This window comes from Lepisosteus oculatus, chromosome 8 (genome assembly GCF_040954835.1).
Source record: "Lepisosteus oculatus isolate fLepOcu1 chromosome 8, fLepOcu1.hap2, whole genome shotgun sequence".
NCBI lineage: Eukaryota > Metazoa > Chordata > Actinopteri > Semionotiformes > Lepisosteidae > Lepisosteus > Lepisosteus oculatus.
In genome coordinates, this window is record NC_090703.1 from 47,174,461 (window position 1) to 47,189,045 (window position 14,585).

General features: G+C 43.4%; 1 protein-coding gene across 1 annotated transcript; it reads left to right on the forward strand.

Moving 5' to 3' along the window:
- The first annotated feature begins 191 nt into the window (after positions 1–191).
- On the forward strand, positions 192–14,238 carry LOC107077925 (uncharacterized). Its single transcript, XM_015351732.2, has 14 exons — positions 192–296; positions 890–1,012; positions 1,624–1,785; positions 2,017–2,106; positions 2,431–2,570; positions 3,420–3,471; positions 4,296–4,406; positions 4,690–4,786; positions 5,411–5,498; positions 5,834–5,870; positions 6,225–9,306; positions 9,593–12,948; positions 13,309–13,381; positions 13,660–14,238. Exons 1-14 carry the CDS (start codon positions 243–245, stop codon positions 13,770–13,772), a joined length of 7,578 nt encoding a protein of 2,525 aa, XP_015207218.2. The 5' UTR covers positions 192–242; the 3' UTR covers positions 13,773–14,238.
- The last annotated feature ends 347 nt before the right edge of the window (positions 14,239–14,585 follow it).

The following is a 14,585-nucleotide window of genomic DNA, read 5'->3' on the forward strand; positions in this document are numbered from 1 at the left end:
TCGTATGTTATATGGATGTGAAAAAGTCCATTTTGGGGGTACGATGGAAGATGGGATATTAATGAAAAATGCCTTTGAAAAATGAAATGGCCTAGTGGACATCGGGGTGCGGGGGTGCCCCCTCGCCCCGACATGCCTCTGACGTCTTTCTTGCTTGTTATGACGTCACAATGGTTGCTGTAGCGTCCACAGCTATTTTTATATGAGACCCCCAAACATACGCGCAGCAGTATAGAGAGGAGATGCGCGGAAGGCGGAAAACATGGTCGAAAAAGAAAATGTCGAAGAGGTGTAGGGTAAATAGAGGAGCGATTTTTTTCTTACTTGAGTAACTTTCGAATCGGTTTTTGTTCTTGTTATAAAAAAGTTGGTAACCGCAACGACTTCGTAAAACTAACTCGTTTTCTTCCGTAGACGGGCGGCTGCCAGATATACTCAGATTTCTGTTAGGTCACACATGTAACCGTGTATATTCATAAACTGGCTAATATTTAACACAATATTTTAGCAAAAGTTTCAGGAAGGACTCTGTATGGATTAATTATAATAATTATATAATTGTTATATTTTATTATTCATATTATTCTCACACTATTATAATTATTACAATGATAGTTACTGAGAGAATGTACAGTATATACTATATATATACCGTATTAAAGAATCATCATATAATGTACTGTACATGTTTTTATTGGATTAATTCTCTAATAATATAATTAAAAAATCTACAGTATATTGAATGCATTAATTATTTTATAAAGACCCCTACATTCATTTCTAAGTGTCAGATTTGTTCATTACTAATTGATCTGTGCCATAGGGGGGGGAAATCAATCAATAATTGAATAAGCCCATTCTAAGTCGGTGTCACTGTTAATTGCCGCAGGTTGTTCATCCTCCCGTCGGAGCACAGGGGCAACGCCTCCTGCTGGAGCTGCCCCTGGGAGCCAAGGTCCCCATCATCCCGGGAGTCCGCACCACCTTCTACACCACCAACCTCAGCGAGAGGGTGCGTGGGGGAGGCCTGTTAGCAGGCTGCCAGAGAAACAAGCCTGAGATAATGGCTACATTGGATATTGATGTTGCTTGCCCAGAGAATTGGGCAGAAATGGGGTAACATGCTGGAGCCAGAACGCAAACAGAATTATACCCGTTTTTTACTTCTACAGCCCTGGATATCACACATCTTCACTTCCACTTCTGGGTTTTGATTTCTGAACCAGAATGTTCCTTATTAATAACTAAAATAATTCTAAACAATATTGTCACATTACACTAGGATTAAGATCCTTCTAATACAGTGATAATATAGTAGTGTGCACAAATATCTATGTAATATGTGTGTGTTTATGGGTGTTTTTTTCACTTGTGTTGTGTAAATCATAGTGTGATGATTGCCACTAAGTGATGATAACTTTTTCCAAAGCAATATCAATAAAAGACTTTCAGAGACCTTAAATTAATTGACTGTCAGACAAAAAGGCTTCAGCAGCACCACAGTCCAGGGGTCAACTTTCAGATGAAGTATATTTTAAAAATAAAAAAAAATATGCAGACAACTTTGCACCCACTGGTGTTCCTGAACAGGTGTGGGTTAAGGTGTGGGTGTTGCTTTTACAGCTGTATCAGGATAGTGCCAGCTTCGTGCTCACGGATCCGAACAGCCATCAGATTGACTCTACTTACAACAGCCTGCATGACCCCAACCTGAAGCAGTTTTTCAACAACAGAAACAGGCAGAGGCTTCTGGTTAAAAGGGGCTTAATAACACCACACAAGAAAGTAAGAATAACTCTCTTTATGTTAAACAATACATAATCTTTCTGTGATTGTAAATTGCAATTTGCACAACGTTAGAAACAGAAAATGTCTAAAAGGTTGTGTAATTCTGCTTATTTTTAGTCTCTTAATCCTCCATTTTGAATCCAGCGTATTTTTTATCATTATGTTCCTGTTCTGCCTTAATGGTACCTGGTGAGTCACTGTTCCTCTTCCCTGACTCTGTTTTTTGAGGTTATCTGCACCCCCAAAGAGTTCAACCAGTACCGGGAGTACCTGACCACAGTGAAACTCGACTGGGAGAAGAGCTATTTGGAACAGCAGGTAGGTCAAGGCTTCATCTTGGTCCTGAAAGATCCCAGGGCACTTTTCAAGAGAGCAGGGGCATTAACCTCAGTGTCCTGCCTTCATTCCAGTAGTGCAGCAGTTTCTCACTTCAAACCCCTGACCTGCTGTGCATCCCCCAGGAGAGGGGCATGTGGGTGCTATTGTGAATAAGGATCTGCACAGAGCTCAGACAAAGTGAAGCAATGTTTCTGAGCCCCCCTTAAAACAGTTTCAATCTTTACATTTGCTTCTTTAACTCCCCTGTTGTGTCATAGCTAATCAGGACCAGGGCCCGTGCTCACTGTCTGTCTCCTCTTGCAGAAGGAGCTGGTGAAGCAGTTCCTCATCCTCCAGGAGAGGAACGAGATCCCCCAGGATGTGTCCGTCTGTGACATGAGGGAGTGGCTCCTGGAGCATGGGAGTACCATGCACCGCGATGGGGAGAGGGCAGCCAGGATGCGGTGAGAATGGACTGACCTGTCCACCTGGACATAACAGACAGCTCGCTTTCTTAAGCTGGACAATATCAACACAGTCTGATGTATAATAACAATATTAATAAGCATATGACAGATAAATGCATGAACTCACGACTGATTGGATGGATTTTTACATAGACAGGGCTTGAGGGGTGTCCAGGGGTGTCTGTAGGCTTTTTTCGCAGCTCTGCTGGTTCCTGTCTTAACAGGGCCAAGGTAATTGCTTCTCCCAGCCCTTTGGGCACAGCTGCTTTTAAACAGTCCTTGAAGACCTGCACACACCAGGACTGGACACCCCTTGGGAATGGGAAAGAGAACATCAATGAGCTCTCCCTGTCTGAGGGCTCTGAAATCCAGAAAAGACTAAAGAGAGCTGTACAGTAGTTCTGCTTTGCATACTGTATATTAAGTCAAATATAGCAACAATGGAGAACTGCCACGTTCTACCTTTTCTGCCTCATCAATGGGTACTAGATAGATCAGGGATGTCAGACCTCCTGGGGGATCTTTTGGTTAAACCTGAGTTAATCAGTTTAACTATTAACTTAATTATTTGTTAATTAGACATATAAAATATATTGTTCTTCAGGTCTTTTAAAAGTTGTTTACTGAAAGAATGCACCTCATTAAAAGTACAGTTATGTCTAAGACATCATTAGGCCTTTTTATAAGTATTGACACTGTAAACTTGGGTAAAACAAAAAACAGAAGACACCTGGCCCTGAGAGACTGAGATTGACTGACTCACTGAATGGCTGACCGATTGATCGATTGACTGATTGATTGACTGATTAATTGATTGTGGTGACCCCTGTTCTGTTTTATGCAAAGGCTGCAGTATGGCAAGCCCAGAGACGAGAGGCCCCTGAGCCACACTCAGTTGGTAAGAGTCATACATTTTCATTTGGGACACTATATTGTATAATGCAAAACAGAAAAACATTCTCATTGTACATTTTAATCTGTGCCTGGGCTCATCTTACTCATTTATAAAGACTCTGCAGTTCAGGTGTGATTTTCTTTGGTCTCACTTTTCGTGGTCAGTGCCCAGTGTATTCTGGTTTTCCTTACAGCCAGAATCTAATAAATAATTAACATCATTATTCTTTTAGACATATACACTTTTCTTAATATCTTACAGCTATTTACTCAAAACATTAATTCCATTGAAGGTACATTTTCCTATAAAACACTTGGGTAGAGCCTGGTTAGAGATATTATAATTATGCAGGTAATTAAATAATTAAAACCAGGTAATTAACTGAGAGCCTGAATGAAACAAAAACCGGAAGGCACCAGGATCTGTGTCTGAAACCCCTGAAGGGGCATATGTATGTATGAATATAAAAAGAAATACATAAAATATTAAATTGACTGCACTCTTTTAAGTAGCCAGTATTAAGTCTGACATAATATTTAAATGCATTCGTACACATTGTGATGCAATATCAACATTTAATATCTTGACTGCTAACTACTAAATTAAGACTTCTGTTTCAAGACCAATAATAAGGATAAGCATTGAAAATAATACTTTTGTCACTGTCAAGGTCATACCATGTGTTAGGTTGAGGATCTTGTAGAACTGTAAATGCTTGGGGAACATGAGAAGGCCCTCTCATAGAGAGCCTCTATGAAGGCCCTGTGCTTGCTACACAAGACTGCATGTGCTCCGCTCATGTCATGTGACTTGTGTCTTCTGCCCAGACCTGGAGGGTGAAGGAGCGGCTCATGCTGCAGGAGCTGGAGGTGGAGGCCCGCAGGGAGCTCCGGCTGGAGCGCCGCTGGTCCTACCCCAGGGCAGCAGGAGTTACGACGGTACCCAATCTTCTTGGTATGATGAGGGTGGGGTAGGTCTTTACTTCTGCTGATGCCGGCGGAGGCCCACATAGTGGAGAATTGCACTGAGGTACAGTTCTTTGAGTGTGTAGGTGTATCACCAATCAGACCTTGTAGCGTACACCAACAGGGTTTAGTGTGATGGATAATTTCTACACAGGTAGGGAGTGGTGTTTTCAATGGGGGAGTGTGTTCTCTGTTTTAGGTGGCAGGATGAACTGGCCTTTCGATTTCAAGAATTCAATTCTTTCTTCCGATACAGAAAATAACAGGGGGGGATGTGAACTCCCCACCCACCCCAGGGCCCTCCCCTGTTTTGAGCCCTTGCACAAGCATGTTCAGTGGACCACAGGACTGGGGTAAGAAATAGAGCCAGCAGAGTCAACCTTCTTTAACAGCCTACAAAAGAATAAGCCCCTCTACCCCCCACTTCAGTGGTCTATAATGTCCATTAAGGACACACGGAGGATGCTGTCATCTGTCACAGGTGCCTGGAAATCCTCAATGACGTTCAAATCAATCATGGAATACAAAAGTTGAGTCCATTCCAACTATCATAAGCCTAAGGATTCTCTCAATAAAGGATAAGAGAAAGGGTGTGTAGCTCGTAAAAAACCATAAGCATGTATCAAAATACTGCTGAAAGACACAGCAGAGAAGCTGAAGGATTGATGTCAGGTTCTGATTTTATGTTTTCCGAATATGTAGTCAGATTGGGTGTTGTGAGGAGTCTGCATGGTCTTCTTTTGTCGTGTATGGGTGGTTTCCAACCATAGTCCAAAGACATGCTGTTAAGGTTAATTAGCATGTTGCCCCTTGCGGGCTTTGTGTTTGTCTCCGCTCAACGTGACGCTCTGAGAATAAAGTGTTTAATGAAGATGAATGGATCACAGTTTTTATGCTGAAGCTTGGAAATGAGTTTAGTCTTTTCTGTCTGTTCTAGATAGGATCAGGTTTTGAATGTACCCCTGTTTCTCCTTTAGAAACAAAGATCTTCTCATCCCCATCTGAAGCAGACATGAGTTCTCTCTTAGAATCTCAGTCCTCCTACAGCAAGGTCCAGTCTGATCTGTGAGTGTCTTTTAAATGTACTCTCTGTTTAAAGGCAACACATGGAGCTAGAATTATCTATTTTTTGTCTGAGAGTTTCTATGGAGTGTGTTTGTATTTAGCACTGTATATTTGCATTAGATTTAAACAGAATTTGTTGTGAAATTGCATCATTATTAAAGTTCTTGACAATTGCTGATCGATGATTCAAAGGCAGCTCTCGTCTCTGTTGTCTATAAAAAGTCCAGGTTTTAATTAAAGCTGTGGATCTAAAACTTCTGAATAGAATTAACCATACATACCCCTTGTCTGTGCCCACTGTGATAAGTGTCTAAACTGCACTTCTGTTTATACAGGGAAATGAAGAGAGTGGCGGAACATTTCAAACAGACTGTAAGTATTTTGTGTATGAGTATAAGTATATGTATTTTGCATATTGTTTGCTCCATTGTGTGCTATATCCTTGTGGCACAAGTGCAAAACACATAGAAAGTCAAGTCATGCAGCTCTGCAGCCTATAGTGCAGCAAAACCAAAGCACACCAAGATGGAAGTAGAACATGTATGTTAATAGAATGTGTCACATTTGTCAGTTTGGAGTCATCTAAAAGAAACTAAAAGAGACATCTAAGGAGCCCTTCTAATTTTTTTACGTCCCAGATGATAGTTCAAACCATGTGAATTTGATTTTACTGCTTTTAGGAATTCTTTTCTGTACATGTCCTTTGCTTCACTTTGTTGTAAACAGATTGCAGCGGAGGAGCTCAGCCCTGTTGCAAAGAACCTAGTGGAGTGGGTGGTGAGGGAAGTGAGCAGCATTTTAATTCCTGCCATCCGGGAGTTTGAGGAGTTAAGGCGGGGGGGGTCCCACACACGGAGCAACATCAGCTGTTCAGAAGCCACCGATCTGGGTGGAGCAGAGAGCAGCAGTTCTGTTCTTCAGAGTTGGTTGTACCCCTCACCTCTTACTTCTGGGAGGACCTCTGATGCGTCCCCATCAGTCAGTATAAGTAGCCCGGAGACAGGCCAGGATTCCCCCAGGGAGATTAAACCTCAAAGTGGTGCCTCTGCTACCCCAACAGAGGAAGACATGAGGCTCATGACACCAGAGACTAACTTTTTGGCCCTCCCCTCTCCATCACTAATCAAGAAGGCGGAGAGCATTGTGTGGGATATATTTAACAAAGCAGTGGACATTGTCAGTTGTCTCCAGCCCGAGGCCAAAACTGAAGAAATGACTCCACTCTCCCATGACAAGGCCTTTATCCAAAAGGCGAAGAGCATTGTGTGGCATGTGGTTTGCAGGGCAGCGGAGGAGGTGAAATCACAGGCTGCAGGGGCAGACGTGCAGGTGGCACCCTGTCGTGGACCAGGGTCCCTTATCAGTAGCTCCAGAAGCAGCCTTTATTCTCATAACATTGTGGACACCGTCCTTGAAAGGGTGAAATCCAGTCTTGAGAAAACATCTGCATTGCCAGATAAGAAGGTAGATGGTGAAGCCTCAGGCTCCCAGGATTGCCAGCCTTCCAACCTGACTTCACACTGTATCTCTGTAGGAGGTCAGCCCTTTGTGAGCAGTTTTGGGGAGTCCAGCTCCACCTGTAGGCTTCTGGGAGGGCACCCATTGGAGATGAGATCTCAGGTACCAAAAGTGGAAAATGATGAGCTGGACGCAGACCTAGAGGTCTTTGCCCATGAGATAATTTCCTTGATCCTGAAAAAGATTAATACAGAAACAGAAGAAGAAAAGGATGTCAAAACAGAGGTAAAATCACCACCCTCTGAAATCCAGCTACAGACTGCTCCCAAATTAGGAGGCAAGAAGAAACAGAAATCTGATTTTAAGCCATCTTCCGAAAGTGCAATATGTGATAGCACAGACATAAACCTCCTAAGCATACAGGTTGTCAGTGCCATATTCCAGGAAATTAAGTGCCAGATGGATGAAGAAGATCTCCTGAAATTTTTGTCAGGGGAAAAGCAATCTAAAGAAAGTCTTCAGGCCCGTGAGATTGTGACATCTGTCCTGGCTCAGCTGAAAAACAGAGATTCTTGGGACAAAGCCTCAAAGACCTCAGTGATTATGATGAAGAGTGGGAAAGCACCTTCTAAGACTGTCGTCCAACAAGCGAGTACTGTGCAGTCCCATATAGACTTATCCAGCAATGAAGGTGTGGCAGAGATGTTTGACATTTTTAAATCAAAATTCCGAAGAGCAGTGGTTCAGCCAGTTTGTGACATTATTGAAAAAGCAGCTGCCAAATTTATACGCCTTAAATCCACCTTGTCTCCTCTTGATGTTGGGAGGAGCAGAGAATCTAAGGAAACTGGGTTACAGAGCCATTGTGATGAAGATAAATTGTCAGGCTCATCTTCTTCTGAAGTAATTTTAGTGGCATGGGATATTGTGAATGCTATTCTTAAGAAACTTGTTGATGCCTCGGGCTCTGCTGACACTACTTGCTCAAAAGAAAGTGAGTTTAAACTCAGAACATTTGTCCAAGCAATGTCCCTGGACAGTGGTTCAGTTGATACAGTAGCCTCTGGAATGTCATTTTCGTTGTCCCAGATCCAGTTAGTCTCTGGACAGCTTGTAAACACAGTTGTGAGCAAACTCAAAGCCTTTGTAAGCCAAGATACGTTGTCATCATCTAGTTCTTGGAAATTGTCATCCAGCAAAAGTCCCTGTTCTGTGGATTGCCTAGAGCTGATTTCTGCCTTGACCCCAGGCTCAGCCCCAGCTAGACTCAGTACTCCAGAAACTTATACTGACAGAAGTCCTTCAACAAGTGCAGGTACTTCTAATGGCTTGATTGGAAATTCAGGACCTTTAGGAATGCGCCAGGATGCTCAGGAGAGGCAGTCAAACAGCCATGTTGATGTGAAGAATGTTGTCAGTCAGATCCTGCGATCAGTCAAGACTGAGAGAGCCTATAAAGCCAAACATGGGAAAGAGGCAACTTTGACAATTGACCAAGTGTCAACAATCATTACAGAAGTCATGTTTACCAACCTAATTGAAAGCGTGAAGGACCCTGCCACAGTGGCATACACATCCCCCCAGATCAGATACACTCTTAGCCCCTGTGACTCCCTTCCAGAGCTGGACAGATTCCGTGACCCTGTTTCATCATCCGTCACATCGCTCCTTGATGAGAAGTTTGGGGCCCAGGCTAAGAACCTGAAAACAGCCAAGCATACATTTAAGCGTGTCACAGCTCCCACCTTTGAGAAGTTGGTGCTTGAGCCTCATGGGAATAAAACAGACGTAGTCGTCCAAAAGGTTGCTGTGGAAGAGTTGAGCTCTGAAAGCCATGGAAGTGCAAAAGTGATGAAGGATGTCAAACCTGTGGTTACTAGGCCCACTGGAAGTGGTCATGAAGAGGCCCGTGACAGTGCAAGCTTGCAGTCCAGTAGGAACAGCTCCACTTTGACTGAAGACATCCAACCTTATTTCTTTGCTGCAAAGATCTCAACAACCTCAATTCAGCTTCTAAAATCAGTTGTGGACAAATTCGTCAAAAAGCTACTGACAGAGTGCTTTCTCTTCAATGAGCTTCTATCAAGTGAGTTAAGGCAGAAGCAGAAGAGCTGTCCTTCAGATGAGAGGGAGAGGAGGCGACAGGTTTTCAGGCACAAGCTTTCAAGTGGCAGATCCTTGCCGGCAGAGGAAGACAGACCCCAGAGGCCTGGGGAGTGCGGTTGGCCAGATTCAGAGGAATACCACGAGATACTTGCGGCTTTCTCCAACCTGCTGGTGAAAACTGTGATGGGAACTCTCATGCCTGGCATCACCTATGAAACCGGGACAACATGCATTGAGGATCAAGGTAAGCATTTCATTAACTAGGGATTCATAGTTCTCTTAACCACAAAGGGCAAAGTACTCGTGGGAAACGGGAGGTAGATGCAGTGACTAAGGGTTGTTGTTTTTTTTTCATTTAAGCACTGGAAAGTTACAGGCCAGAAAACTATGCCGGTTTTTTAACTACATCTTAGAATCTTACATATTGTGATCTTTAAAATGACTTTAGTCAGTGTAAATTAAGCTTTCAGATCATTTTATTTTGCTGCAGTGAACATTGTGTAAGCATAAAAGTGCCTTTCCGATTGCAGGTGGCAGCAAGCAAGCCAGTTCACACAGCTGTAATAAACGGAACAAGCATGCGAACAGCAGCCCCAGTAACAACATGCAGGAAGAGCGAGGCAGAGCCATTAGAAAGTCTTCCAAAGCTGATGGCAAACCCACTGAAGTTCAAGGGACGTCTAGAGATCCTGTAAAGAATTCAGATAAAAAAGTAGTGAGGCCCAAAATATTCACTGAGGGCTCCTCAGGAGAAAGAAAAACATCAGACAAGTACCGTTGTACAACAATCGTGGTACATCCAAAAACCCCATCTAAGCCCCCCAAATATGAAAAGCCGAAATGCTCTGCAAAAGAGAGTTCAAAATCCATCAAAGGACAAGGAAAAGGAGCAGCAAAGGTATTGGAACCTGAGATAGATACCAAAGCTGACCCATCATCTGCCTCTGCATCCGAGCAAAATCCGAAATCTGAGTCTAAGGCTAGTCAGAATTCTTCTTCTTCATCTTCCTCATCCTACAGATCAGTAGAGTCTTCAGAAGTCATTATACTGAACTCTGAAGTAGTGCAAGATATTCTGTCCTGTCTGATGATGAAAATTTACTGTGACAATGTAGGAAAATCAGACCCTTCAGATGACAAGGATCTTCCCTCCACTTCCTCTGTGAGTCAGATTGCTTTGGATCTTTCTGACAGTGTCCTGAAAGAATTGGCAGAATTCGAGGGGATAGCCGTAGACAAACAAGCTGGTCAGAAGAATATATTCCACGAAACAAGCACTGTTAACAAGGTCGCCATCTTTGTGTACAAGGTCTTGTTGTACCATATTGGTTTTGACGCATTGCAGGAAACTGTAGCTTCAAAAAGTGAGGCTGTGGTCCAAATGATAGCCAGTTCAATAGCTAGGAAGGTTTTCAAACTTCAGAAACCAACTGGAAATGATTCAGCCCCATCTCAGTCTGCTTGCAAAAGCAGTGAATCTAGTGTGGTGTCAACCACTGCCCAAGACCAAATCATTAAACTCCCAGCACCCTCCACTTGTGTGTCCATCATAGCATCTGATATTGTAGAGGACATCATTACCAAGTTGCTCCTCAAAATAAGCTCTAATTGCTGGACACATGATGAAGAAAAGCAGAACAGATACAGTTCAGCTCTTAATGACATGGCAGCAGGTTTAGTGAAGTCTGTACTGGAGGACCTCTCCCCTGACCAGACAAGAAGTGCAGGCGTGAAAGAGCAAGGCACTGAAAAGAGAGTCCTCCACTCTCAACCTTCCAGTGTGAGAAAAGCCGTCAACTCAGCTCACCAGGACCTAGTGCAACAGAGCGGCTCCTCAGCTTCACTGCAGAAGGCAGTAAAATCTGGGAGTGAGGAAGTCACCACCGCAATCAGAGCGGCCGTTGTGAAGCAGATCTACGAGATCTTTCTTTTGGGATGTGACTCCTCATCCAGCTCAATCTCTAGCTCTACCTCATCCATCCAGTCCCACTCCAGTGAAGAAACCCGCAAAGTTCTCAAGTCTGCAGTGAGTGATGTTGGGTCCACCAGCAGTGAAAGTTCACCATCAGTATCATCTGTGCTCTCCTGTGAAGAATTTGAGATAAATTGTGAAACAGTGAAGGAAATTATAACCAGGCTGCTTCTGGAAATGCACCCTAACCTGTTCAAAGAAGGAGAGCAGCCCTGCCCGGCTGGGTCCAGCTTGCCTGTTAGCTCCCTCTTTGATGATGTAGTGAAGACGCTGTCAACTGTTCCGGGGGTGAAGATCACCCAGCATAAAGAAGGAAGCAGTTGTTACAAACCACTCAACATTACAAGAATTGTGCAATCTGTTCTTCAGCAACTGGTGCAGAAATCTGGCTCCAAGCTGATTCTCCAATTTGGAGTAGCATCCAAGAATAAGTCAGTCTACAAAGACATTGTTCAGTTTGTGGTCAATGAGATAATAAAAAGGAAAACAGACATGTGCGCGATTGTGCCCCCTGCTTTTGTCCCCGAAAAGGACTCCCAGTCTACTGATAGGGATTTGACTTCATCGCCCAGTGAACAGGAGGATGTGAATGGAACAGTTCCCTCCCCCACCACTGAGGATATTGTCTTGCCATTTGGATTGATTGAGCACATCATCGCCAGACTTCTTCTGAAAATGCACCCTCTTGTAGCACCTCCCCACGACTTCTATTGGCATCCAGACTGCCTGACGAAATCGCAGCTCTGCGAGATTGCCCTGGACCTGACTGAGAAGACACAGACTGAGTTGTCCCAGATGCAAGGAGTGTCTATTGGAAGTGAAGAGGGAGAAGAGAATGGCTTTCCTCGACTTTCTGTAATTAAAGAGGTAGTGAATTTCATTCACAGGGAAATGCTTGAGACTATTGGCTCCAAGCCTGATCTCCAGAAAGCAGTTGCAACCAGAAGTCAGTCAGTACTCAACAAAATACCCACCTCTGTTATCCGTGAATTATTGAAACTATACAGTTCAGTTAGTGTCCATTACAGTCCATTACCCCATGAGTCTCACAAGATCATCAGCACTGCTCCGAGGCACTCAGGTACAGCCTGCAAGCAAGGGGCAGAAGATTATGCCATGACTTTCTTGAAGCGTCAGCAAGCAATCCTTCTTGGTTCAATAAAACCTGGAAGTTTTCTTCTGCCTCAAGACAGATTAGAACTATGCAAGGTGGATCCCTTTGCTTCCATAAGACCCAGGATAAACATGTCTCTTGCAGCCTCATATCAAATGTTTTTTGTGCCTGAACATTTCATAAGAGACATTCTGAACATTTTGCTGTGGAAACTGTGCCCTATTATGCCAGTCAATGATAAGGAACTCATCTCTAAGCGGAATGAACTGGAAGATACACTGCTAAGATCAGTGATGAAGGACATTGCGTTATCAGAGGGAAGAGACAATGTCTTTAGCCACTTCAACACAAGAATGAACCAAAAGGCAGAGGAGCGAATGGTCCATAAGATAGCAGATTCAGTCTACCATGAGCTCACACAGGGCTCCCAGAAACAAGGTATTTTCTCGGTTGATACCATCTATGAGAGCAAGGCCAAGCACCAGAAGGTCTCCAGGATTGTGACCAAGAAATTGCTTTTGTGTGGCAAATCTGTTCATCCTATCAATGAGACTAGACCTGCCTTCAGCATCCAACAGATTGGAGAGATTTCAAAAAAGGTGGACCAGCTGGTCCCTGTTGATACTGACAACAAGATTTCCCTCAGTGAGGCGTTTGAGAAAATCATGGCCAGCCTCCCACAGGAACCTGACACTGCAGCACCTATCAGTCCCCCGGAGGCCCCGGACAGTGAGGGACAGGAAGACACACAGGCTGCAGGGCTGGATGAAACACCCCATGATGTACAGATACAAACAGAGGTAATGCAGATTTCATGTCTTCCCAAGAAAGTAGAGCATGCTTACAGCTGGTAAAGGCTTACAGCTTAAAGTGGGATGATTAGCTGTTGGCATTTGCTTTCAAGAACGCATATAATCATAGTTTTGTCTTGTCTTTAAAAAAGCAGGAACTTTGCAACAACTATGGGCAGTCGAGGGGTTAAGACGCAAGTCATCATTCATTTTAAAAAGGAATGCTGCTGTGTTTAATCATTGAAAGAAAAGCTAGATTTCATGCTCTCCCTGAACCTCTGCAGCATTTAGAATCTTTGAATTTCGTTTCCTGAAAGCAGTTTGGGGTGGTTTTTGTAACGGTGTGGGTGCGTGCCCTTTCTGTTTCAGACACAGCTTGCAATTGCAGATGAAGTCAATGAAGATGCAGACTCTGGGGAGCAATCTGACGAACCCCCAATAGGTACGTCCCTTAGTGCTTATTAACTGTATAATAACTGAGGGAGAAGATGGATATCTGACTCCAAAATGTTATCCCACACAAGGATCCTGCATCGAAGGGGTAGGGGGGTAGGGGTTTGAGCGTATAAGCAATAGCTTCTTGAGTTTCTGAAAAATTTGACGGATATGCCACGCGTTTTTAGAAAACAGCCAGATTTTGTTCCAAAACTAAAAGTGACCCCAACGGTTTGACCAGACGAACAATGTAAAAAAAAAATCGCTTGGTTTTGTTTTTTTCAGAAGTTGCCCTGCAAACTCAGAGAAAGAAATCGAAGAGCCGCGTCCGACGTTTTTTCTCCAGAATCAGAAAGGCGGTGTGCGGAATGTGCTGCGTCAAAAACCGCTCTGACTAATCAATCAAAAAAACACAAAAAAAATGGATTTAAAAATATTTTAAAAAATGATAAATGAGCTACATATGTTTTTGCCCTCATTTTCTTCCGTAATTTATACTCCCTCCATTATTTAGCTGTTCCAAATCAAATTTATCTGCCCCCTCCAAATTACACCACATGGTTTAACTAAAATCCCCAGATGTTCCCCAATTGCATCCCCAGCCCAGACATTTCTCCTACTATGAACTTTTTGGCCAGCACAGCTGGTACCAAAAATGTCAGCTCCCAGGAGGATGGGGGTCAGCTCAGACGACCTCCTCCCCACCCCACCTGGTCAGGAGGAGTTAGTGTGGTGCTGTGGGGCTTCATTTACCCTGGCCTTGTCTGTCTCAACCCAGGGTCACCAACTGTACCTTTACTTTACCGCAAGGGAAGACTACTGTTTAATGATAAGTTTAATCAATAAAGATTTTCATTATCAACATTCTTGTCTGTCTCATAGCTTGAAAGCAGATTGAATGTGGACGATGTTCTGAGTGTATGGTTCGGACGTTTTTATTATTTCTTTGTGAAAAGCAGGTCCATCACATCACATTAGCTTCAGCCTTCATTATCTGAGAAAATATTCCGCAGCTTCTGCCTTCTGCTTTCAAGTCAATCATCTTTCTCCTTCTCCTTTTCAATGCCATATTTCCCATAAGGAAAGAATCTTCTTTGGATCTGATTACTCATTTATAGCGCCATCTGTTCCGTTGTAATTATCTGAGGAAAACAAGAGAATTTGCTGTCACTGGACCCTGTAATTCAATTGAACCAGCCTTTCCTCCTGTA